Source organism: Solea senegalensis, linkage group LG8 (assembly GCF_019176455.1).
Source record: "Solea senegalensis isolate Sse05_10M linkage group LG8, IFAPA_SoseM_1, whole genome shotgun sequence".
Taxonomy (NCBI): domain Eukaryota; kingdom Metazoa; phylum Chordata; class Actinopteri; order Pleuronectiformes; family Soleidae; genus Solea; species Solea senegalensis.
This window is the reverse complement of record NC_058028.1, coordinates 24,507,845-24,527,321: the sequence shown is the minus strand read 5'-3', so window position 1 is coordinate 24,527,321 and position 19,477 is coordinate 24,507,845. Positions and strand designations below refer to the sequence as shown.

Genomic DNA, 19,477 nt, shown 5'->3' with positions numbered 1-19,477 from the left:
TTTTGACATAAATGTGTTTATTTGACCATTTGTATGACAAAAATCTCAGCAGCAGTTGCCATTTCAATTACATGTCCATGGTAAAAACTTTACAAAAATAAATAGCTTAAAAAGGAAGCTGTAATAATAATAAAATAAGTATGGTCCTTCACTGAAGGGATATAGGCCTAATACTTCATCAGTTTTATAACATACTGTAAATTAACAACAGGAATGAAAAAAAAAAAATCAAATGTACAAATCAGAGTCTGAATACAACTGTGAGGGGTTGCATAGGATATTGTAACACACGGAAAAAGAAAAAGAATAAAATCAATGGTATTTTTTATATACATGATAGATAATGAGCTAATAACTTAGTAATAACACCTCCAAAGAAATATTTCTTGCATTGCAAACTGTTAGTACCATTGTTCCTTTGCATTAACAACTGCTTTGTAACGCAATGTATAGGGAAAGGGGGAAAAGTCCAAGCTAGAGTTTTCAGATAGAAACATGACGTCCTCTTTCATATTTTGGTGCGTGTGCAGAGACGATATGGAATCAAACGGGAGGCCATTCTCTCAACTATTGCCGCATTTCCACAGACTTTTGTTTAGTTTTCGTTATAGCGTTTCATGTACGGACTCCGCCCCCTTGTGTTGAAAGCACTGGAAGCATGTCTTTACAGATGGAAAGAGTCACCACTGCAGCCAAAGAAGAGAATTTGGTGTGTTTGTTTTTTCACGTTGTGGTTTTGTGAAATATCTGTATTGCTATAAGGTTTGTGGTTAAAGTGCATTGTTTATATTATCATCATCTATTGATTTCTACAATTACATGAATGTGTGCTATGTTAATGTAATGATATATCGCACACTGTCTGAACAAGTTTATATTTTTAAACTACGGCTTGACTAACAATATCATACAACTGAATTTAACTAAAAAGCCAGATGGATTGTTTTTATGCTAATTTTCTGTTACGCAACTAGACACATAGGCCTTTTGCCACAAGAAGTAAGCCTAAAAAAGTGCATACAGTTTACCAAAATCAACTGCACAAATTATAAAGTCCAGATGAAAATATTACCAGATATCAGATATCATGGAGGTTGCCATTGGAATGAATACACTTCTGGCTGATTCGCTGACAGACAGAGCTATGTGGAAAGCAGACGTATACCTCAGTCATATGGACAGGGAGTGAGTGCGTTAGAGGGCGGCTGGAGGTATGAATAATTTGCTGGTGGTTGACAGCAGATTTCATGCCCCAAATGACACCCAACGTACAACGACTGAAACAAACTGCAGATTTGACAAAACCGCTCCCAAGAAGTTCGATTCTATCTAAAACAGGACTATAAAACTTCTCATTCTTGAAAAAAAACACACACACACACACACACACAGCACCTTCATCTATATACACGCATCACATGAGGTAGATTTCCATTGTTTCAATAGTGGTTGTCAAATAAAGAAAAAAAGAGACAAAAGGCAAAAATTCAGGCAAAAGCCTTTGATGCGACTTGATGCAACCAGTTGGCAACATGGAAAGATTATCGGACAATGGGTCCCTGGGCACAGGCCTTGCATCACTTTGCAGCCATTTTGTGTGTCTTTATAGTATTAGTCTAGCTTTTGTTTCTCATAGTCTCTCTGTAATCATTTTAAATTTCTTCAGATTTTGAGTCTTAGTAGTCATTTTTTAATGTCTTGTTGTCTTTGTGGATGTCTTTGTCCCTGTTCTATAAATCTTTTGTGGTCATTTTGTGTCTCCTGGTAGTCATTATGTCCCCTGCTCCCTCGGCCTGTGCCCGGCATGTGTTGTTCAGTAATCCATCCGTGGTTGGTAAGCGCAGTCAAACCAATATGGGAAAGTTCACTGTATGATGTTATTCATAGGCACTCCTGGCTGAGACACTGTACGGAGACTGGCTCTGGGACTTTGTTTGGGTCGCACTTCTCCGGATCAGTAGTCATCCCTGTGTAGTCTATGCAGAAGACGCTGCGGAGACGCTCCCCCTGGCCACAAGTTCGTGAGCATGTGGACCAAGGTCCCAACTGCCATATGGGACATGGCAGGTCACCGCAGGGTCTGATATCTACAGGTTTCAGATCTTTGTCGCACTGGCTGGAGAAAAAGCCTGCACTGTCCCGGCATTCAACATTCCTCCTGGACCACCCAAAACCGCAGCTCTTGGAACACTCGGACCACTCCCCCAACACCCACTCAGGCACGCTGAAGGGATGGATCATATGCAAAGACGAGCCCTTCTTCTCCTTGGATTTATCGAAACTCACATCTCTAGGAATGAAAAAGGTGTATTTGACCTTGGGTGGGTTGGCATCACCTGCAGTGGCCAGAATCTGGATGGTGATGGACTCTTTCAGTTGCCTGAAGCTTTGGATCCTCTCAAGTGTGGTGGAGGAGCCACTGTACTTTAGCACAGCACCCAGCACAGGAATGTCCTGCTCCACTGTGGATACAGAAAAGTTCCCATTTAGGATAAAACCACCATTCTCTTTCTTTATAGCCAGGTAGTTCCCGTCATGTTTGATTCCTCTGTTGCTCCGCTGTTTGACGTCAATATTAGTAGCGCCAATGGGAATTGTGACAATGTCACTGTATCCATAGCTGGTAGGAAAAAGAAGAAGAACTGGATTTAGATCATGTGCCATTTCAATCAAGAGACATTTATTTGCTTTAAAGGGAAATAACCTTTCAGCATATTGTAAACCAAAGGGTCTGTGTTATAACAACTCTTCTTCACCTCTTAAACTTTTGTTTACAGCCCATCAAGGGAGAGTTTGACCAATCTCAGAGCTTTTCAGAGAGAGAGATTGACTGATCTACTGTAACTACTCTGCAGTAGAATGATTGCTATTCCAGCAAGTGAGTGGGAGTATTACTAGACTTTAGTAGAGTAACCCCCCTACATCTGTTTTTATGCTAAGTGGTAAACATCTTAGGTATGACACAGCCAGGATTGCACCACCAAGACTTTCAGAAATGGAGGATTTGCTTCGGGCATGTGGGAAATGAGTGCGTCTGTTAGGACTCATCTAATGAGGAGCTCACAACAGAGATCAGTGACCACAAAACCTCAGTAATTTAAAGCTGTAGTCTATAAATGAATGTCTGTTACGTTCAACCCATTGCCAAAGTCTGTCAGCTCCACATGACTCTGTTTCTCAGTAAAACAGTTTGTTTGTTTTCATATCTGGGGCAACATTCTCTGCACACAGAGTGACGCATTTTAACGTTGAAAATAAATCTGGACGTTCAGAAGGACTTCACAATCATATTGCTTTAGCTTCTTACAAACATGATCATTCAATATCGGAAATGCGTGCTCCACCAACAGCAATAAAAGATTCCTCAACAGCTGCCCGACTACATGCCTCCATGTATAATCTACTTGTGTCTGCACCTCAGTGTCCTGGATGCAGTCATGCTACGGTAAAAGACAGATACATAACACATAACGTATACATTGATAAGTTATGTGTACTTATTAAGTACTATGGAAAGAAAAACTTGATATGGCTCTATTTCTGTCACTGTGTGTGTGAATAAACGGTGTGGTGGTTAGCACTCTGCATGTTGGTCACTCTAAATTGAGCGTAGGTGTGAGAGTGTGACTGGATGGTGGTTTGTCTCTATGTGGTCCTGTGATAGACTGGCAAACTGTGCAGGGTGTACCCTGTCTATCGCCCTATATCAGCTGAGATTGGAACAGCAACCCCCCACATGACCCTGATGTGGAGGATAAAGTGGTAGAAAATGCATGGATGGAGATATAATGAATTACATTTTAACAGAATGCAAACTTGGTGTGTTACGTGAAATAGTATGCATCTCAAAACAAACAAAACAAATGTATAAACGTGAAAACCAGACCAAAATATCTGCCTCACTCGCTCTGCCACAGCTGACCAACCTGAACACGTTAACAGTGTCACTTATCCTTGCTTTGTTTGGCATAAGTTGGTAAAAGCCCAAAGACCACAGAATCCTCCTCCAAGGCTGCATGGTTTCCCACAGTGTCCCATATGTCGCAGGATTGTATAAAAGCATAAAGACACACAGACGCATCCTTCTCATCTCAACTGCGAGGTTACAGAACACATAGCTGCGACTGTCGTTCTGTGTGTTCTACTGTTGCTTCAGCTGAAATAACCAGCAAAACCAGCGATGCTATGTTTTTGACTGAACCGCCTCAACCGACCCAACCACTGCTGCCTAAAAAAGCAAAACAATGTTCCTGAGCGCATGCCTCTTTGACAGAGGTGACACTTTTATTTTGAAATTCTGCCACTCAATGCATTTGTGCAATTCACTGAATATGAACTTTAATACATCACTTACGTTGCTTTGTTGTACGAGCCAGTTATCTTTCTACAGGTGAGCCCACTCCCTCCACACATGCCACACTTATCCACTCTCTTGTTGGATCCTATCACCTGGTCGCAGCCTGCTTTCACACACTGGCCTTGGACACACACTGAGGTGGTATCAGGGCCACAGGTCGTCCCATCAATCACCTGCACAGACATTTGACAGTTATGGATATAAATCATATTAAAGTGAATGTACAGTTGAATGTATAGTTGATTTTTCATTTTAAGATGGTCAGAGCTTTCGAGCCGTCATTATCAGTGGATGAAGGTTACATGTAATGATCATCCTTATGGTGGATGGACGTTATAATCAGCCACAGTTACTATATATGAAGACGATAAGGTGCTTCTCAAAGCTTCAAAGTTATAGATGCATATGTGTGTGTGTGCACTGTGTATTATGTTTATGAATAGGCTGTGACCTTGAGTGCATAATACTGTACCTTGTGTTCAAACACCTTAAATTCACTGCTGCCTTTGGCCCTGCAGACCAGTTTACATCTGTCTCTGGGAGAAACGCCAGCATACTTTGGTATCCACTGCTTCATGTTCCCATTGAACTCCACACTGTTGTGCTGCTCACACTGCTCCTCTCTGAAACTCTTCCCTGATGATAAAAGACAGATATACTGCAGTTTAGCATACGTCTACCTACTGAACAAGAAAAGAAAAAAAGAAATGACACCGTAGAAACACAGTGTAGAAACAGCCTTTCAGAACCAAACTTCTTATTTTCTCATTATTCTTTTATTGAACTATTCATTTCGGAATGCATAAATTCCTGAATTTATGTATCTATTTAATTTAATCTGACCTCTGACACACTATTTCCCAAAAAACAAAGCTACCTCATGGAATTTATTTCTCTAAAATAGCACAACAGTCATGCAATTCAATATAAATGAATGGATTCTCAATCATTTTATAAGAATAACAAAATATGTCTATCGTAATATCCAAAGAAATCCAACAGTGCATGATCTTGAACTATAAATGATGTCAGAATTTTTTTAGTTGTACTAAAGTTGTGTGACCCTCACATGATAAACACTATAGCTAATGGATGAATTAAAGATTTTAGATATTATTAATAACCATTTGATCAATTGACTTAACATCAAAACATCAGACATCAGCAGCCTCAAGCATCAGAGCAAAAAACCTGATTCTCACCATCGCTGTCGTCACAGGACTGCGTGTTGCAGGACTGATACTTGACCCTCTGTCCTTCGCAGTACTTCCCTCCGTTCTGTGGTATCGGGTCAGTACACTCCCTATAGGAGAACTCTACCCCTCCTCCACATGTTCTGGAGCACTGCTGCCACGGTCCCCACAAGCTCCAGCCGCCGTCCACAACCACCTGTGGTAAAGCACAAGCAGGACGAGAGAGGAGGGGAAAAAAAGAGCTGTCAGAGTTTTTGGTCAGAGCGCCGTGCCAAAGGCAATCTCAGCTGCACAGTCCAAACCACAGTCTGGGCTTCTGGGTTTGAGGCCGCACAGTAAGTTGGCGTGCCGCGACTCCAGCCCAAATCTGTGTTGAAGTTCGGCACGCGCCTGCTGTCTGCCTCTGCCCACGTTCCTGCCACATGCGTCACTCACTGTAGTGGAACCTGCCATGCTACAGCTTGAAGAGGTCACACTGAAAGTGTGTGATACGTTGTGGGTGTCCACTTTTAATGACTTTCAACCAACAAAGGTCCCAGTTCATGAACAGATTGTGATTACAAAGGCGATCAAGCTAAAATGAAACCCTGATGTAAAATGTTTTTAAAGATATATTAAAAAGGAGGCAGTAGGTTTCAAACCCCCGTTCCAGCTATTCTGTAATTCTCCATTTCATGTCTAAACTAAAACAATTTATTCAAAAGGGTTTGGTAATGATTACCATTTGCATGTTAGCCTGAAGCTTGTCTAAGTCACAATATTCCGAGGAGACATTTTGATCTGATTTTGTACTACTCACATCCCACTAACGTCTTCAGCAAAAAGGTTTTGCCCGGTTGTTAAGGAAGTTGTGGCAGTTCAAATTTCCTTTTCTTCCTGGCATGTGTCCCTTTCATCCATATTTCACAATTTCAGCTGTTATTTAAGAGCAGAATGACTCCAAGGCCCAACAAATGGTGATTTTGTTGGGGAAGAAATTCCACAATTCCACACACTGATAACGAGCTACCTGAGTTTATAAGTGTGTGTGAAAGCTGTTAAATAGCTCTATATTGCTATATTACTCTGACAGTAAATACAGGAGAAACTTTTCAGACTAGCACATACTTGTGAGGTTAGACTGTAGACAGTGAATGAATGCACTTATGAACAAGTGCGTTCATAAGGAGACAGAGGGAGTGGGGGAGGAAGCCCAATCCAATTTTTCATTTTGACCTCTTCCCCTTGGTTCAAAGGTACGAGGTGTATTGGTTAAAATCTAGCTCTACAATATAGGACACTCCTTCATGAACATGCCATGTCATGAAAAAAGCTCTTGTAATATCACTATTGTGGATTTTTGGAATAATTGTGTGCCGGTCTGTAGTAAAGTGGAGACATGTGGACCAGTTTATGATACATAAACATTGCAAACAAGTTCTGTTGTGGTTAGTGTTGCTACACAACCTGCTAATCAATGTTATGACTTTATGATTAGTTTCCTTGGTTAATTTTGGAAACAATAATCCACCGCCCCCTCCACGCCCAACTTAACCCGTACAATTCATCTTGCCCCACGGCCACAACAAGAATCAGGACAAGCGTCGCCTACAAGTGAATGTGCAAAAAGGAGAGATAGGGCTAAGTGGTAGGTGCAAGGGGAACAAAGGGAATTTGGCCTAAGTAAGTAAAAGGTGAGCCAAAAGAACCAAAAACAAAACATCACTGACAGCAGCTCTGATACTGAACGCGTCGAACATGAAACATTTTTGAAATGCGATGTGGTAGGAGACGGTGTCAGTTTGACTTAAAATTGTTTTTATAAGTCAGTTTCAGAGTAAATGAGCTGTGCACCTCAAGGAAAGTGACTCATCCACCGTTACAGGAAGATCACAGCAGTGAGCAAGTGAGCAAGTGCAAGCACAGCACACATCGCCCGCATGCAACACAGTGTGACAAGGTGTGTGTTCAGATCGCGTTACACTCTGAAGGTTAAAGTGAAGCAGTCAGAACTTAGAAAAGTTTCCGACAGCTGACGGTCACTCTGAAATGGCATCAGTGAAATTTGCTGATGTCGTTTATGGGGGTCACAATTTCTCCAGTTCCTCATTAAACAATTGATGCCATGTGACTGCTGTTCATATAAAGCCTTTTCAGTCTTTTCTGTGTATAAATACCGAACAGAAGGTATCTTCCAGAGTTACTGCCCATTTGATACAGAATTACAACATTCTGCCATATATGGAGGACCAAAAGGGCCACAATTAAATAAATAAATTAAATCATTCATTAAATGTGTCATTACATAATAAAATGTGCCATTAAATAATTCAATGTGTCATTAAATAATTCAATGTGTCATTAAATACATTTAATTAATTAATGACACATTTAATTATTTCATGGTCTGTGTTGCAGTGGATCATTAATTTATTTTATCTGTCAAACTCGCCCATCAAAGTCAGAGGGCGGGGCTAACGCTGATCGAGTCTGATTCATTGCTTTGGTCTGAAATGGCATGGCTGCCATGTATCACAGCATAGCAGCACAGAAAAGAAATCTAAACCTGAAATAAATATTTTTCTGAGTCCCCGAGCGCAGTTTTAAGATCATTTGTGGCGAGAAATAAGTCATTTAGAATTCAAAAATGTGGTTTGTGTATTAAGATATGATGTATTATATATAGTTTGGCAGCGACGGTATCGGAGGTGATCAGCTTCGCCTCAGCGGACGCTGGCTGCTTAGTGTCCGACGGAGAGCAGCGTTACCTCGGCCTGTCCGTTTGTGTATTACGATATGACGTATTATATATAGTTTGGCAGCGATAATATCGGAGGCATAGTCTCAAATTTATATTTTTGCCTGTGGGTGCCAAAATTAAAAATATTTATTTCAGGTTAATTAATTAAATGTATTTAATGACACATTTATTATTTAATGACACATTTAATTATTTAATGACACATTTAATTATTTAATGACACATTTAATTATTTAATGACACATTTAATGAATGATTTAATGGTGTATTAATTTATTTAATTTTGGCCCTTTTGGTCCTCCACAGCCATAATCATGGTGCATGGAAATACCATCAGGGGAATTACAAATAGGGAATTTTTATACTAAAATAATTTAACTTTGGAAGATACAATAAAGAGGCTTTTCCTTCATTTGAATGAAGCTTGTGCAGCTCAGGCAAAAATGTTGACTCAACTTTTGTTTTTTAATGGCAAACAGCAAATTTCATCCATTCATTTGGCCTGTTTTCTTTTTTCCCCCATCTGATAAATTACACCAGTTTAATAATAAATATAACACAAAATAATGTAAATAAACATATTTAACAACACTTATTGTCTGTCTCTCTGAGTAATTATCTCCTGATGCTGATTATTAAAAAAAAAGAAAACAAATCTGTCAATTATCAGCCCGACCAAATAATCAATCAACCTCAACACTTTTACATTACATTACATGTCATTTAGCAGACGCTTTTATCCAAAGCGACTTACAATGGAATCAAGTACAATTAGCCAGGGGTGGAATCGAACTTGCGACCATGATGTCTTTGGTACACAAGGTAGGGTCTTAACCACTGAGCCACTCCACCCCACACTTGCCACCATAATACTAGTTATGTCATACCGAACCAACTAAAGCTGCAGCAGCAAAACAAAAGGATGAGCAATGAAACATTTCAGAATGAACAAATTAAACTTTTGATTTATAAAAAGACGAGCATGTTTTTCATTCCCTCACTTGTTACATAATCTCAGTTTGAGGCCAGTAAATGAAAAACAGAGATTTTTTCATTTTTTTTTTTTAAACAATTAAAATAATCTGTCTTACCAGTGGCTGCATCACCTCGTGGGTCGACATGCATGCTCCTCGGAGACAGGTCTGGTTGAAGCTACAGGCGGTGCCGTCAGCCCAGGGCATGCTGCCGTTCTTGGTGATGCACTGTGAGGTCCCGTCCTCCTGGCACCAAAGCTGGCTGCAGACGTCACTGTCCGAGGTGTTGGGACAGTGGATGAACTCCTCTCCAAATATCTGCTGGCATTGTTGGTCCAGACTGTACTTGATGCCTGGCAGCTCACTTGGTAAAGGCATGGTACTCTCTGGAACGTCCAGCAGGCAGTCTCCTGTGATTACAATACAGAGCAATGCTGTATGAGACCGATTAGTTTGCGGTTTGTGGAGATTACAGAGCTGACAATGGTTCCACTGTGGCAATGGTAAAATGTGTTGCTCTTTTCTGTTTGACATGACAACAGTGGGAAAATATTCCTGGCAATTTGTGCCCTGACTGTTAAAATAAGCAATTTCATTTTAACTAATGCAGTGCACTTTTATAGGCAGCCTAGTGCTTTCTGTCTCTCCCAGTGAATCTGGACATTCGACAGCTATTCTAAATGTGATTTTATCCATTTCTTCTCTAACGATTCTTCCAAACATTCGATAAGCTTTGGTCTGGAGCTGTCGATGACACCCAGAGTTCGGAATTTACATTCTCAGCCATATGAGTTGTCGTTGGAGTTATTTTCCAACTGATAAAGAGCTTATTTTGCTGACACCAGCTGTTGCTTTTGGCTAATGAGGTGCAGAACAGGGAGAAGTCCATAGTATGACTCAGTGGGAAAGAAGGTTCAGTGATGGGTCTAGCAAGGATACAAACAGAACGTGATGAGGAGGTGGAGGTGGCAACGACAGGGAAAAAGAGAGTGAGCGGAGGAGGAGCATGTGGGAAGAGAAGATGTGGAATTCTGAGGATGAGATAAACTATCCCTATAAGTTATAGCCCATAAATTGAAGGGAGTGACACAGTTAAAGCATGAGAAGAAGAACAGTGCATTTTAATCTTCTCTGAGTGAGCCTTAATAATAGGGCCACGGCACTGTGAAAGATGTCTATGTTGGCAGTGGGTCTCTGTGGGGCGGCACAGTTTCACGGTGTCATGCCGTAGTGATGACATGAAACATTTCCTACCATATCCATTGTCAAAGAACTCGGTGATGGAGAGAGCACTGCAAGGGGACCAGGGCGCCGTCATATTGAGGCTGACAAACAGCGGCGCCATCAGGTAATGTCCTCCCAGCTCTCCAAACTGCCTCTTACAGTTCTTAGAGTCATCGTGGGACATACTCAGCACGTGACCTGCACCAGGAGAGGACACGAGGATAAAAATGTCACAGTTGTAGCGTCACAATAGATCGGAATGACTGAGGAGATGAAGATTAATTAAGTTAGAATAGTCAGAACATTAAGTTAGTCCTATCATAATCATACTGTGAGATGTCATTTTCATGGTCTTGCTACCAAAGATACTGATAGAGAGGTTTTGTAAAAGGCTTGGGTGTGTTCACCCATGTTTACATTTTTTTTTCAAGACCATGCTGTCACACACTTCTGTAACAGTTGAGTGAACTGTGGAGGGAAACTACACATACCTGACGGATTCACCATTTATTCCTAGTGCATGCACACTCATCAATTCAAAATCATCCATTCATCCATCCACCCAGCCTTCAAACCAAACTCCACAATAAATAGTTAAATGGGTCTTGTATCGCTGTGTTTGAATATGCAAGTTCATCCAGTCACCTGCTTTCAGTTAGATTTTTAAGTTTACAGCCTTTAACATATATTTTATTCTTCTATAAAAAAATATTTCACATGAATTTTATTTGTTTTTTAATTGTTACCAATTGGGCTTGTTATGCAGGTTGCCTTTGTGTTGTATTTGTCAGATTAGGCTTTTATTGCTGTGTGTGTGATTATTGTTTTTCTCCCTCTTTTTTGTTGAGAAAACGTATAAATCTGACTCTGTGTTGCTTGTTTACGCTTTTATTGCTTTATTGTTTGTGATTATTGTTTTTGTCTGTTTTGTTGTTGAATAACTGAAGACTTATAAATCCTGCAACCCACATGTCAAGGTTCAGCCAACCTCTTACCAAGCTCATGTGCAGCTGTGAAGGCAGCCTGCAGGCCGTTGTCCTCAATCACGGAGCAGCTTCTCTTGGGATCACACATAGTCCCGACATCGGCCACACCCAGTGTGTCGCAGCTCTTTTGTCCGCAGATGTCCTGAAAACAGATTATTTTGTAACTAAGTACTGACAGATCAAACCTGATGCCCAAAATAAACGCGACAATTTAGAGTCCAGAAACAGTTTAGAAAGAGACATTGTAGTGACCTGGAGTCTGTGGAATTTCTGCATAAATGCAACATATTTGGCTCACATATGGTGTATTTATTTTTAAAAAAAGAGCAAGATTGTTATATGGTTTGATGACAAAAAGGACATGTTTCTGCATGGTTAAAAATAAAGAAGTGGTGCACTATTATAAGTGCTGAATACATTTTGTTCCCCCAAACAGCAACTCAAAATAGTCTAAATGTCCAGACATATTGTGAGCTATAACAAATGACTAGAAATATGCTTTCTACTACACTGCAGCGTGCTCATTCTCATTGATTTATAGAAAATCCTATTAACTACGACTGCAATTATTCATCGGTTTTAGTGTTGTTGTTTTTCAAATAATTAAAACAAGCTCTCTATTTTTCAGCTTCTTAAATGTGAATCATTTCCAGTTTATTATCCATATAACAAATAAATGATTAAAACTGAATAATTGAAGAACATCATAATTTCAAGGTGGTCCAAAAAATGCTCAGGGAGTTTAGCTGCAGTGTGGTAAAGATTGACCATAATGCAAAATATTGTTGAATAGAAATGCCTTTTTTTGTATCCAATGAAAGAAGTCATATGTATGCATGTACTGTATATACGTACTAGTATACAGTACTATTTGATAGTGCTTGGTAACAGAGTCTAAGGCTGAGGAGGAGGCTAAGTTAGGGCTAAGGTGACGGGAAAAGGGGGGAGGGAGGGACTTCACTTCCCTCATGAAGTGGCACAGTAGTGACACACACAGCCCGCCATTAATCACAGAGTGCCATGAGAGTAATGGTACTTCACTAATCAGGAATGATATGACATACCATGCACAATCAGCCTGCGTCACTGGAACAAGTGGTGCACAAAGTGATCTCAGCACTGCTGCCAAACAGCTTTAATGTCAAGAGACACCAACATATTCCACAGAATATTTGAAAAGGCTCCAATTAAACCATTTCAGTCAAATCAGTTCAGATTAGGACCTTACTGGACATGCATAACCACTGTATTGTTGACTTGAATTTCTCTATTAAGTTACAATCAAGCGCTGTGTAAGAATAATACAGTGAATAAAATACTTCATGAAGTATTTTATTCACTGTATTATTCTTACACATCGCTTGAAATATAGTAAGTGTTTGGGCAGCCCTGAGGGACTGGTATAAAAGTTAGTTTATAAGTATAAGTACATAGGATGGTGTACCTTCATTCTATATTTACTGTCTAATTCGTTTTTTACAATTTTTAACTAAACAAATAAAAACACGTTGCTCAATGTTCCCATTATTAGACAAAGCTAATAAATATCTGCAGCTGAGATGTGGTGTGGAAATGAAAGTGAAGCATGTGGTATATGAGAGAACTTTCACTTTTCAAGACGATGCCTGGCTGTGTGGGACGGAGATGGACATGTCCAGTCTTTAGCTCAGCCCCAAAAAAACCCACAAGGCAAAGCTCTCTGTGATTCACAACACATCTGGACCTGGAGCAGCAGCTGAATGAAGCTCAGTGTGTGCTTGTACACCATGTTCCACAACAGCATCTGCTGCTCATATATGTATCTAGATCAGGGGTGTCAAACTCATTTTTGTTCAGGGGCCACATATAGCACAATTTGATCTCAAGTGGGCCGGAGCAGTGAAATAATAGCATAATAACCGATGACCAACAAGAACTTCATTTTTACAAAACATGACATTTCAGTGCAATTTCAACAATATCATGCCTAAATGTACTATTTACACATCACACTGGATCTATAAAGGCACAAGTATCTGGAAGTGAAAAATATTGCATTTGACATTACGTTTAGATTGTAATCGAAGTGTGAAATTTCAACAAATTCATCCCGTGGGCCGGATTGGACCCTCTGGCGGGCCGGTTCTGGCCCCCGGGCCGTATGTTTGACACCCCTGATCTAGATGTTCTCTATGGGTCAAAGTATGAGCAACTGTATCCATTCACCATTCACAGTCATTACTGTGCCGCACAGGTTGAAATATGGCACATCTGTCTAATCTTGGCTATTAATTAATTAAAGGGTTAATTATAAGGTTTGGACAAGGCACACACTGACAAAAATAAAAAAAACCTTTCACTACAAGCAGCAGATGGTAGATTGTGAGTTTCATAACAGCCAGTACTAGCAGCTGCATTCTCTTATTCCTGTGGAGAACATGGCAGACATTTTCAACACTAACTTCGCCAACATTTCAAGTAGCTTTCTGTCGTGGTTGACTTGTGGGGGCACTAAACTTAACTCATCCACGAGGAACCATCCGCCCTCAAAAGCATATCTCCGCAGAAATGGAAAAACAAACACACACCAGGTTTGTGTGAATGATGGTTTCCCCAACCCTGCGCTGTTTCAACAAACCCAACACAAGTCAGCAAAAGCCCATATGTTCTATTCATCATCTTCCCTGATCCTGGGTCAGATTTGCATGCTCGCGTCATTCGGTAGGCCCATAAATGTCAAGCCAATACCAGGGCACTCACCTACTAAAATATAAATCACAGACAAGCTCGTCACCTAATGTATTGTCTGCTAACACCTTGTCAGCAGGCACATACCAGATGAATAAAGGCAGCCAAATAAAGCAGAACAAGCCTATCACAGCTCAGGCCCTCAGGGCATGTGAATGCATTTCTTTGTGAAACTTCCATAAAGCCATCTCCTCTGTCCATACACTGTTTACCCCAAAGGGCTATAAAAATGTTTTTTTATTTATCTTATTTTATCCCCTTTTTCTGACTTATACATGTTGCTAGAACGGCAATCACCTCAAGGCAAGCGCTTCTTTTTCAGACGGGACCCCCCACATCTGCACTTCTGTTAATATACAACACTCATGTTTCAACAAATTGTTGTGTGGTCGAGTGTGATGCCTCTGAAACCACAGAATGTACCGCAGCTGGTCTGAGACAGAGTTCCACTAGGGCTTCATTCATGACTCATCCTTAGAGAGTTGTTGCTTTTTGGACAGTGAGAAAACCTGACCAGACTATCATGGGTAAAAGGACTTTTAAACAGTCACACTATATTTCATGCACTGAATAGAAGCATGACTATGATATTTCCTCATAGTTGCTGTCACTCCAACAATTTCAAATGTTGTAATACTGGTATCAATCCTTATTTTTCTTTCCAGTTTTGTTCGGCCATTTGGGCCCATATATCTACAACACTTAATGTTTCAAAAGGCAGACTTATTTGACTGTTGGAGCAGACAAACGTGAGGGTGGATACCTGAAACTAAGCCAGTCAGGATCCACTAAGTCAGGTTCAGATAAGGTTTGATTGGTGTCTCAATCAGGTAAAGGCAGAAAAAAAGCTTTGCTCTGAAACAAACATCAGTTGAGAATGCTTCAGACGACCTGACAAATATTAGTCGCCCTAAGAAAAATATGTATCTGCTTCTTTACCCAACTTGCTGGCATATAGTGTATGTCCTGTTTATGAAACATCTCTCGCCAAAAAAAGGTTCTGCTGCCGCTGGAAGCGAATATGAATAAGATGGAAACTATTTGGGACGGTCATTATTTTGTGAGCAACTTCATCTATTGTCATGTAAGATTTAAGATTCGTATGTGCAGCCCTAAATAACAGTTTCATGCCCAAATATCATGAGATACAATTTAAACTGTTTGTTGAAAACTAAATGTGGTGTTCCCCAGGGATCAATTCTTGGACCTCTGAAGTTTTAGACTGGAATATCTGGCAAAGTTAAGCTTTTTTTCCCCAAAAATGTCAATTTCTTGCTGTTGAAGTTTGTGCAGCTGTTGTGGTTAAGTTGTTATCATGTGACAATGACTGAGTTTCAATCACAGGGTAAAATGTGGTTTTATATGAGTGAGGATTGTAACCCACATCTTTCATTAAGATGTGGGTTACAATCCTAATTCATTGATTCCTGAGGAACTTAAATGTGACCTCTCCTCAGTAAAAACAGTCAGCTCGTGTCGGTTTCACTTTCAATGACAACTAATTACAATAAACCAACAGAAGAACTAGTTGGAGATGAAAGCTCTGGGAGAAAAGCTAATTAATGAACCGTTTGATAAATTACTCCTAAGGTCAAATCTAATCCGTTATTGTAAAAACGTTTAAATCCATTCTGAATGTCGTACGAAGAGATGAAACCACTTCTGTGAGTGTCCCTCACCTCTCTAGTGAAGAGCATGGCGGTGTCATAGTGCTCTGGGTGTCTCTGGCTTGGTGGATTGAAGATTTGCTGCCAGGAGCAAAAATTTCTTAGAGCCACACCTCCGTTGCTTGAGACCTCAGGGCCGACCTCCTCGTCCTCCACGACCAGCATCTTGACGACCACCATGTTAACGGAGTTCTTAATGCTGGGGTGCTTGTACAGCTGGGCTGCCATGGACATCAAGGTCAGAATGTAGTGCTACAGAGAGGAGAGGCAGGAGAGGACATCTAAAAATAAAACGTCAACTTTCATGAACGGGAACCTTCATCCACAAATATCCCAAATATCTTTTTTTATGTCTACATAGGTTCTCCAACACAATCGGAAAAAAAGGGTAAGGTGAGGGATTTCCACCTGCAACCAATACCTCTTGCCAAGTTTTACACACTGTACCTTTAAAAGAAACTTTTAACACTAGTAAAGATATGACCAAGATGTACTGGGTGGGATTTTTCATGCTATCAAATTAACCATGCAATTTCTCTCTGGTATATGTTAGAAATTAGATAGATATACATTTGGACATATAACACATGTGCAATTTGTTGGCCAACAGATTTGTGATAAAGTACAATGAGCAAATAGAGTGGGATTATCAGTTGTTCTCTATCACACACATCACCTTGTATCAAATGCAAACAAGAGCTATATATGCATGGCTTGATTTGGTTCATGTGCATACATGGACCTTTTTTTTTTTAATATATAAATGTTTTTTTCCCCCCTTTTATAAGTGTGACTATGATGGCCAACATTTAATCCCACAACTAAAAGTCAAGATAACCCAGACTAGAATTCAAAGAACAAGAATACCTCAATCTCTAGTGTAGAAATCCTCCTAGAATGGAAGCATTACTCAGAAAGTTATGGCACTGGCACTTAAAGCATTTAACGCATGGAGTTGTACTTTATATCCCTGCTGCTGCTGGAGAAGCACAGTTAACCATGTGCTGCCTATATTTCGTCCACTCATAATGTACAGTACACTTCACCAGGACGGCATATGAGTTATATCAATCTAATATGTTGTGTTTGTATCTACAGTAAGAGCACAAACGACTTCATTTGTCCGCATTGTCCAAGACAGACTGCAATATTACAGCACAACAGAGGTATTTCAAGTGCAGTATGTCAACAATTTCTAAAGCTTAAGACCTATCCCACTTTCTTCCATGCTGTCATATATACAGCTTTTGGGTTTGTCGGGGGTATGAGGTTGGATTTTACTGTTTACCTTGAAAAACCTTCATGAAAGAAGAAGGATTATTTAGAAGTCTGCTGTCTTTTTACATGTTGCCTCGTAATCATTGCGGGGGCATCTCTTTCATGGTTTTGTTGGTCGCTTGTATGGGAGTTGCACTATGGAGTGAATTGAAAAGTCATGGGATGATATTCTCTCATTGGAAGGTTTTGTGCCAGTGCTGCACATAGTGTTGGTTATTTTTTTACCGGGGTCTAAAAATCACCGTCCCCACACCTGCTTATTCAGAAACGATGTAAATGGAAGCTGACATTGTGTGAGTTGTAATTTAAAAAAACAAAATGAGCCAAATATTTCACCACAATTTGTATCCACTTGACTCTGGTGCCTGGTTGCCTGGGACTTACTGTGGTGCACGGCTAAGTGTTTGGCAGCCAGGAGCTTTTTAAGTAGAAACAGACTAGAATTTGGCTGGTCATGGATCATGGATTGTCCTACTTCTTGTTTAAATAAATAAATGCCTTCGGTTAGCTCTGGCTCAGACCAGGACTGATCTTAGTTAAGGAAGACTGTTTAAAAGGATATTTCTTAAAATATACACAATCCATTTAATTCTGCTACAGTATAATACGGTAAGTTTTAAATAGTATGTGGCTGAAAATGTAAGCAATTTATAATATTAAGATAGAGTAGAACAGATGTTGTAAGCCTCGTGAATCCTCTCTGGATGATGCTGAAGATCTGCTGCCAAATCATGACAAAGTCGTGAGGAATGTTGTGCAGCATTGCTTGCATTTCTGTTGCCTGACCTCATTCTGTGGAAAACAGGGAGCCACCGATTTCCTCCCAAACTCCCTTATTGCCTTTTTTTCATTTTGACTTTTTTATGAAGCAGCACAGGAAAAACAAACCCCTGCCTGCCTCTGTGTTTCCTATAGGCTGTAAAATGTGACTGATGTGGAAAGAAAGAACAACTTGTGACGTCTTTGGCAGTTTGTTTATGGGAGAGTCTAAATTGCTACGTTAGACCGGGCTTTGTTTATGTTCCTATCAACTGTGTGTGCGCAGGAAATAGTGAGTTCATGGTGTCTGACCTTTATTTCATCTCCATAGAAGTGGGTCATGGTTGAGTCAGCTACCACCAGGGTCTCTATGAACCGTGGCGCGGAAACAAAGCGTCTCCGGCGAGGTTCCCCGTGTGCGTCACTGTCGCTGTGCGTAAAACTTTCCCCGTCGCCCTGCTCCACTCGGCGCTCAAGCGCCGCGTGATCAAACAGGAGGGAAGCCCCGTGGCTTTTGGCGAGTGTCTTCCTCTTTATGACATGCAGCTGCTCGGCAGAGTCTGGCCCCAAGCTACCGCTGAGTTTGGGCTCAATTAAATACTCTTTCCCCTTCGTGATGAAGGAGCCGAAGATGCCAGAGCACAAACTGACAGCCACCACCGAGTTCTGATCGTGGTCCACGTTCCCAGAGTAGAAGCAGCTCCTCAGGTGTCCTTCGCTGTCCTCTGTCTGGTTCATGAACACCTGAGGATCTGACACCAGCCCAGCTTTAGCACCTGTGGCGCTGCGTAAAGCGCCAGCATCACTGGCCTTGATCCGCTGGACAGTGAAAGACGGAGCCATGAAGCTGGTGTCCGGTACAAGATTTAGAGTCATGTCCTTGCCAAATACGCTGAGGACAAACCTTGGCTGCTCCTCGCTTCTTTTCCGAAAGCGGCCACTCGTTCTTGCTTTTATCCGAACAGGTAAAACATCCTCTGATTCAAATGGAGTGGACAGTGCCGCGTTCATTACGCACATGGATAAAAAGACAAAACGCACAGAGGAACGCATCTTCAGACAATGAAACAGCTGTCCGAAGTTGTAAAAAAACATATAATAATAGTAAAAGACCTGATTACAGTGTGTGTCCTTTATCTGTTGTTAGTGGCACACCTTCTCCAAATGAGAGATTATCTTCTCAAGGTCAGAGATCTCTTCTGATAAAAAGTGATTTCCCAGCGCTGTGAAACAGTCTCAGTCAGAATATGTCTGCTATTTTATTTCAGTCTGTCTGTTTCGACTTCCTAAAGCAAACTGAGTCTTGTTGTACCGCTCAGCAGCACCGCTGCAGTCTGGAAGCATCGGTGGTATTTATACTTTCTGCTCTTCCTTCGACGTGGGGGGGTTTATTTTTGATATCCTGGAAAATCTCCTCCCACTCGCACTTCAGGAGAAACTCCACGGACAAAACGGGTCCAATGAGAATAGGCCGACACTCCCCCCTTCCTTCCTTCCTTCCTTCCTTCCTTCCGAGACAGCCTGACACCCGCGCTCCTATTATTAACCCGCTGCAGCGGCGGGACACCAATA

The 19,477-nt window shown here is 40.8% G+C and overlaps 1 protein-coding gene across 1 annotated transcript; it reads right to left on the bottom strand.

Annotated features, from left to right (window-relative positions):
• Positions 1–19,222, bottom strand: LOC122772957 (A disintegrin and metalloproteinase with thrombospondin motifs 8-like). Its single transcript, XM_044031282.1, has 9 exons — positions 18,218–19,222; positions 15,881–16,120; positions 11,484–11,616; positions 10,519–10,686; positions 9,382–9,674; positions 5,560–5,746; positions 4,830–4,993; positions 4,355–4,530; positions 1–2,620 (listed from the first exon to the last, which is right to left on the bottom strand). Exons 1-9 carry the CDS (start codon positions 18,998–19,000, stop codon positions 1,882–1,884), a joined length of 2,883 nt encoding a protein of 960 aa, XP_043887217.1. The 5' UTR covers positions 19,001–19,222; the 3' UTR covers positions 1–1,881.
• Between the last annotated feature and the right edge of the window lie 255 nt (positions 19,223–19,477).

Coding starts and splice junctions, on each gene's coding strand:
- LOC122772957 (XM_044031282.1), bottom strand. CDS start 19,000: ATGTTTTTTTACAACTTCGGACAGCTGTTTCATTGTCTGAAGATGCGT. Junction 11,617..15,880: donor CCATGCTCTTCACTAGAGAG/GTGAGGGACACT, acceptor ATCTGTTTTCAG/GACATCTGCGGACAAAAGAG. Junction 4,994..5,559: donor GTCCTGTGACGACAGCGATG/GTGAGAATCAGG, acceptor TTTTATCATCAG/GGAAGAGTTTCAGAGAGGAG.